Source organism: Ranitomeya variabilis, chromosome 1, assembly GCF_051348905.1.
Source record: "Ranitomeya variabilis isolate aRanVar5 chromosome 1, aRanVar5.hap1, whole genome shotgun sequence".
NCBI classification, from domain to species: Eukaryota; Metazoa; Chordata; class Amphibia; order Anura; family Dendrobatidae; genus Ranitomeya; species Ranitomeya variabilis.
Genome location: NC_135232.1, coordinates 6,860,075 through 6,869,166, shown reverse-complemented (window position 1 = coordinate 6,869,166; position 9,092 = coordinate 6,860,075). Strand labels below are relative to the sequence as shown.

General features: G+C 48.4%; 1 protein-coding gene across 2 annotated transcripts in view; it reads left to right on the top strand.

Moving 5' to 3' along the window:
* Positions 1-1,743: 1,743 nt before the first annotated feature.
* Positions 1,744-9,092, top strand: part of LOC143801971 (myosin-IIIb-like) — a 177,078-nt gene continuing 169,729 nt past the window's right edge. Inside the window, exon 1 of one of the 2 annotated variants that reach the window (XM_077281292.1) lies at positions 1,744-1,994. In XM_077281292.1, coding sequence (XP_077137407.1) covers positions 1,872-1,994 — 123 coding nt within the window. In that variant the 5' untranslated portion in view covers positions 1,744-1,871. The remainder of the gene's footprint in view (positions 1,995-9,092) is intronic. The other variant, XM_077281293.1, reaches the window with a different exon arrangement.

Here is a 9,092-nt window from a genome sequence, read left to right as displayed (position 1 = left end):
GGACACATATCCATATACTCAGGACATGTATATACACAAGACACACATATATTCAGGACACACATATATATATATATATATATATATATATATATATATATATATATATATATACTCAGGACATATATACACACAGGACACACACATATATATATACTCAGGACATATATACACACAGGACACACACATATATACAGGACACATATCTATATACTCAGGACATATATACACACAGGACACACATATATTCAGGACACATATCTATATACTCAGGACATATACACACAGGACACACACATATATACAGGACACATATCTATATACTCAGGACCTATACACACAGGACACACACACATATATATATATACTCAGGACATATACACACAGGACACACACATATATACAGGACACATATATATATACTCAGGACATATATACACACAGGACACACACATATATACAGGACACATATCTATATACTCAGGACATATACACACAGGACACACACATATATACAGGACACATATCTATATACTCAGGACATATATACACAGGACACACACATATATACAGGACACATATCTATATACTCAGGACATATACACACAGGACACACACATATATACAGGACACATATATATATACTCAGGACATATATACACAGGACACACACATATATACAGGACACATATATATATACTCAGGACATATACACACAGGACACACACATATATACAGGACACATATCTATATACTCAGGACATATATACACACAGGACACACACATATCTATATACTCAGGACATATATACACACAGGACACACACATATATACAGGACACATATCTATATACTCAGGACATATACACACAGGACACACACATATATACAGGACACATATCTATATACTCAGGACATATATACACAGGACACACACATATATACAGGACACATATCTATATACTCAGGACATATACACACAGGACACACACATATATACAGGACACATATATATATACTCAGGACATATACACACAGGACACACACATATATACAGGACACATATCTATATACTCAGGACATATACACACAGGACACACACATATATACAGGACACATATCTATATACTCAGGACATATACACAGGACACACACATATATACAGGACACATATCTATATACTCAGGACATATATACACACAGGACACACACATATATACAGGACACATATCTATATACTCAGGACATATACACACAGGACACACACATATATACAGGACATATATCTATATACTCAGGACATATATACACAGGACACACACATATATACAGGACACATATCTATATACTCAGGACATATATACACACAGAACACACACATATATACAGGACACATATCTATATACTCAGGACATATATACACAGGACACACACATATATACAGGACACATATCTATATACTCAGGACATATATACACACGGGACACACACATATATACAGGACACATATATATATATATACTCAGGACATATATACACACAGGACACACACATATATTCAGGACACATATCTATATACTCAGGACATATACACACAGGACACACACATATATACAGGACACATATCTATATACTCAGGACATATACACACAGGACACACACATATATACAGGACACATATCTATATACTCAGGACATATACACACAGGACACACATATATATACAGACAGGTGCAGGTACCTGGTTCCCGCCTTCCTTATCTCGGTGACCCGGTGACCCGCCGCCTCCTCCCTCTCACACCCGCTGGCGGCGCCTCCTGCCGGTAATGATGTGGGCGGCTCCGGGCTGAGACACTGAGGAGCGGAGACACATGGAGCTGCCGCCCGGGCTCCCGGCTCCTGTCCCCGGGGAGGACGCGGCGTCACTGCCGGATCTGGACGAGGAGAAGCTGCTGAGCGCCCTGCACACCCGATACCTGCAGCTGCGGGTGTATGTGAGTGACCCGAGACCGCCGGAGACCCCCACACTGCAGGGACAGAGACTACAGAGATCACAGGGCACCCCAAAGTGTAACCTATATATACCCCACTATACACCCGACCCCCCACTATATAACCCTCTACTATATACCCCACCCCCACTATACACCTGACCCCTCACTATATACCCCTCTACTATATACCCCACCCCCACTATACACCCGACCCCCCACTATATAACCCTCTACTATATACCCCACCCCCACTATACACCCGACCCCCCACTATATAACCCTCTACTTTATACCCCACCCCCACTATACACCCGACCCCCCACTATATAACCCTCTACTATATACCCCACCCCCACTATACACCCGAGCCCCCACTATATAACCCTCTACTATGTACCCCACCCCCACTATACACCCGACCCCCCACTATATAACCCTCTACTATATACCCCACCCCCCACTATACACCGGACCCTCCACTATGTAACCCTCTACTATATACCCCACCCCCACTATACACCCGACCCCCACTATATAACCCTCTACTATATACCCTACCCCCCACTATACACCCGATCCTCCAGTATATAACCCTCTACTATATACCCCACCCCCACTATACACCTGACCCCTCACTATATACCCCTCTACTATATACCCCACCCCCACTATACACCTGACCCCCCACTATATAACCCTCTACTATATACCCCACCCCCACTATACACCCGACCCCCCACTATATAACCCTCTACTATATACCCCACCCCCCACTATGCACCCGACCCCCCACTATATAACCCTCTAATATATACCCCACCCCCACTATACACCCGACCCCCCACTATATAACCCTCTACTATATACCCCACCCCTCACTATACACCCGACCCCCCACTATATAATCCTCTACTATATACCCCACCCCCACTATACACCCGACCCCCCACTATATAACCCTCTACTATATACCCCACCCCCCACTATGCACCCGACCCCCACTATATAACCCTCTAATATATACCCCACCCCCACTATACACCCGAGCCCCCACTATATAACCCTCTACTATATACCCCACCCCCACTATACACCCGACCCCCCACTATATAACCCTCTACTTTATACCCCACCCCCCACTATACACCCGACCCCCCACTATATAACCCTCTACTATATACCCCACCCCCACTATACACCGGACCCTCCACTATGTAACCCTCTACTATATACCCCACCCCCACTATACACCCGACCCCCCACTATATACCCCTCTACTATGTACCCCACCCCCACTATACACCCGACCCCCCACTATATAACCCTCTACTATATACCCCACCCCCCACTATATAACCCTCTACTATATACCCCACCCCCCACTATACACCGGACCCTCCACTATGTAACCCTCTACTATATACCCCACCCCCACTATACACCCGACCCCCACTATATAACCCTCTACTATATACCCTACCCCCCACTATACACCCGATCCTCCAGTATATAACCCTCTACTATATACCCCACCCCCACTATACACCTGACCCCTCACTATATACCCCTCTACTATATACCCCACCCCCACTATACACCTGACCCCCCACTATATAACCCTCTACTATATACCCCACCCCCACTATACACCCGACCCCCCACTATATAACCCTCTACTATATACCCCACCCCCCACTATACACCGGACCCTCCACTATGTAACCCTCTACTATATACCCCACCCCCACTATACACCCGACCCCCACTATATAACCCTCTACTATATACCCTACCCCCCACTATACACCCGATCCTCCAGTATATAACCCTCTACTATATACCCCACCCCCACTATACACCTGACCCCTCACTATATACCCCTCTACTATATACCCCACCCCCACTATACACCTGACCCCCCACTATATAACCCTCTACTATATACCCCACCCCCACTATACACCCGACCCCCCACTATATAACCCTCTACTATATACCCCACCCCCCACTATACACCGGACCCTCCACTATGTAACCCTCTACTATATACCCCACCCCCACTATACACCCGACCCCCACTATATAACCCTCTACTATATACCCTACCCCCCACTATACACCCGATCCTCCAGTATATAACCCTCTACTATATACCCCACCCCCACTATACACCGGACCCTCTACTATATACCCCACCCCCACTATACACCCGACCCCCCACTATATAACCCTCTACTATATACCCCACCCCCACTATACACCTGACCCCTCACTATATACCCCTCTACTATATACCCCACCCCCACTATACACCTGACCCCCCACTATATAACCCTCTACTATATACCCCACCCCACTATACACCCGACCCCCCACTATATAACCCTCTACTATATACCCCACCCCCACTATACACCCGACCCCCCACTATATAACCCTCTACTATATACCCCACCCCCACTATACACCGGACCCTCCACTATGTAACCCTCTACTATATACCCCACCCCCACTATACACCCGACCCCCACTATATAACCCTCTACTATATACCCTACCCCCCACTATACACCCGACCCTCCAGTATATAACCCTCTACTATATACCCCACCCCCCACTATACACCGGACCCTCCACTATGTAACCCTCTACTATATACCCCACCCCCACTATACACCTGACCCCTCACTATATACCCCTCTACTATATACCCCACCCCCACTATACACCTGACCCCCCACTATATAACCCTCTACTATATACCCCACCCCACTATACACCCGACCCCCCACTCTATAACCCTCTACTATATACCCCACCCCCACTATACACCTGACCCCCCACTATATAACCCTCTACTATATACCCCACCCCCACTATACACCCGACCCCCCACTATATAACCCTCTACTATATACCCCACCCCCCACTATACACCGGACCCTCCACTATGTAACCCTCTACTATATACCCCACCCCCACTATACACCCGACCCCCACTATATAACCCTCTACTATATACCCTACCCCCCACTATACACCCGATCCTCCAGTATATAACCCTCTACTATATACCCCACCCCCACTATACACCTGACCCCTCACTATATACCCCTCTACTATATACCCCACCCCCACTATACACCTGACCCCCCACTATATAACCCTCTACTATATACCCCACCCCCACTATACACCCGACCCCCCACTATATAACCCTCTACTATATACCCCACCCCCCACTATACACCGGACCCTCCACTATGTAACCCTCTACTATATACCCCACCCCCACTATACACCCGACCCCCACTATATAACCCTCTACTATATACCCTACCCCCCACTATACACCCGACCCCCCACTATATAACCCTCTACTATATACCCCACCCCCACTATACACCCGACCCCCACTATATAACCCTCTACTATATACCCTACCCCCCACTATACACCCGACCCCCCACTATATAACCCTCTACTATATACCCCACCCCCACTATACACCTGACCCCCCCACAATATACCCCTCTACTATATACCCCACCCCCACTATACACCCGACCCCCCCACAATATACCCCTCTACTATATACCCCACCCCTTCTATACACCCGACCCCCACTATATAATCCTCTACTATATACACCCGACCCCCCCACTATATAACCTCTACTATATACCCCACCCCCCACTATACACCCTACCTCCACTATATAACCCTCTACTATATACCCCACCCCACTATACACCCGACCCTCCACTATTTAACCCTCTACTATATACCCCACCCCCCACTATACACCCGACCCCCACTATATAACCCTCTACTATATACCCGACCCTCCACTATATAACCCTATACTATATACCCCACCCCCACTATACACCCGACCCCCCACTATATAACCCTCTACTATATACCCCATCCCCCACTATACACCCGACCCCCCACTATATAACCCTCTACTATATACCCCATCCCCCACTATACACCCGACCCCCCACTATATAACCCTCTACTATATACCCCACCCCCACTATACACCCGACCCTCCACTATATAACCCTCTACTATATACCCCATCCCCCACTATACACCCGACCCCCCACTATATAACCCTCTACTATATACCCCACCCCCACTATACACCCGACCCTCCACTATATAACCCTCTACTATATACCCCATCCCCCACTATATAACCCTCTACTATATACCCCACCCCCACTATACACCCGACCCCCACTATATAACCCTCTACTATATACCCCACCCCCCACTATACACCTGACCCCCCCACAATATACCCCTCTACTATATACCCCACCCCCACTATACACCCGACCCCCCCCCCCACAATATACCCCTCTACTATATACCCCACCCCCACTATACACCCGACCCCCACTATATAATCCTCTACTATATACACCCGACCCCCCCACTATATAACCTCTACTATATACCCCACCCCCACTATACACCCGACCCTCCCCTATATAACTCTCTACTATATACCCCACCCCCCACTATACACCCCACCCCCACTATATAACCCTCTACTATATACCCCACCCCACTATACACCCGACCCCCCACTATATAACCCTCTACTATATACACCACCCCCCACTATACACCCGACCCCCCACTATACACCCTACCTCCACTATATAACCCTCTACTATATACCCCACCCCACTATACACCCGACCCTCCACTATTTAACCCTCTACTATATACCCCACCCCCCACTATACACCCGACCCCCACTATATAACCCTCTACTATACCCGACCCTCCACTATATAACCCTCTACTATATACCCCACCCCCACTATACACCCGACCCCCCACTATATAACCCTCTACTATATACCCCACTTCCACTATACACCCGACCCTCCACTATATAACCCTCTACTATATACCCCACCCCCACTATACATCCGACCCCCACTATATAACCCTCTACTATATACCCCACCCCCCCCACTATATAACCCTCTACTATATACACCACCCCCCACTATACACCCGACCCCCCACTATACACCCTACCTCCACTATATAACCCTCTAGTATATACCCCACCCCCCACTATACACCCGACCCCCACTATATAACCCTCTTCTATACCCGACCCTCCACTATATAACCCTCTACTATATACCCCACCCCCACTATACACCCGACCCCCCACTATATAACCCTCTACTATATACCCCACCCCCACTATACACCCGACCCCCCACTATATAACCCTCTACTATATACCCCACCCCCACTATACACCCGACCCTCCACTATATAACCCTCTACTATATACCCCACCCCCACTATACACCCGACCCCCACTATATAACCCTCTACTATATACCCCACCCCCCACTATATAACCCTCTACTATATACACCACCCCCCACTATACACCCGACCCCCCACTATACACCCGACCCTCCACTATTTAACCCTCTACTATATACCCCACCCCCACTATACACCCGACCCCCCACTATATAACCCTCTACTATATACCCCACCCCCACTATACACCCGACCCCCACTATATAACCCTCTACTATATACCCCACCCCCACTATACACCTGACCCCCCCACAATATACCCCTCTACTATATACCCCACCCCCACTATACACCCGACCCCCCCCACAATATACCCCTCTACTATATACCCCACCCCCACTATACACCCGACCCCCACTATATAATCCTCTACTATATACACCCGACCCCCCCACTATATAACCTCTACTATATACCCCACCCCCACTATACACCCGACCCTCCCCTATATAACCCTCTACTATATACCCCACCCCCCACTATACACCCGACCCCCACTATATAACCCTCTACTATATACCCCACCCCACTATACACCCGACTCCCCACTATATAACCCTCTACTATATACCCCACCCCCCCACTATACACCCGACCCCCCACTATATAACCCTCTACTATATACCCCACCCCCACTATACACCCGACCCCCCACTATATAACCCTCTACTATATACCCCACCCCCCACTATGCACCCGACCCTCCACTATATAACCCTCTACTATATACCCCACCCCCACTATACACCCGACCCCCCACTATATAACCCTCTACTATATACACGACCCCCACTATACACCCGACCCCCCACTATATACCCCTTTACTATATACCCCACCCCCCACTATGCACCCGACCCCCCACTATTTAACCCTCTACTATATACCCCACCCGCACTATACACCCGAACCCCCACTATATAACCCTCTACTATATACCCCACCCCCACTATATACCCCACCCCCCACTATGCACCCCACCCCCCACTATGCACCCGACCCCCCACTATTTAACCCTCTACTATATACCCCACCCCCACTATACACCCGACCCCCCACTATATAACCCTCTACTATATACCCCACCCCCCACTATACACCTGACCCCCCCACTATATAACCCTCTAATATATACCCCACCCCCACTATACACCCGACCCCCACTATATAACCCTCTACTATATACCCCACCCCCACTATACACCCGACCCCCCCCACTATATAACCCTCTACTATATACCCCACCCCACTATACACCCGACCCTCCACTATTTAAACCTCTACTATATACCCCACCCCCCACTATACACCCGACCCTCCACTATATAACCCTCTACTATATACCCCACCCCCACTATACACCCGACCCCACTATATAACCCTCTACTATACACCCGACCCCCACTATATAACCCTCTACTATATACCCCACCCTCCACTATATACCCCACCCCCCACTATATAACCCTCTACTATGTACCCCACCCCCACTATACACCCGACCCCCCACTATGTACCCCACCCCCACTATACACCCAACCCCCCACTATATAACCCTCTACTATATACCTCACCCCCACTATACACCCGACCCCCCCACTATATAACCCTCTACTTTATACCCCTCCCCCACTATACACCCGACCCCCACTATATAACCCTCTACTATATACCCCACCCCCCACCATACACCCGACCCCCACTATATAACCCTCTACTATATAC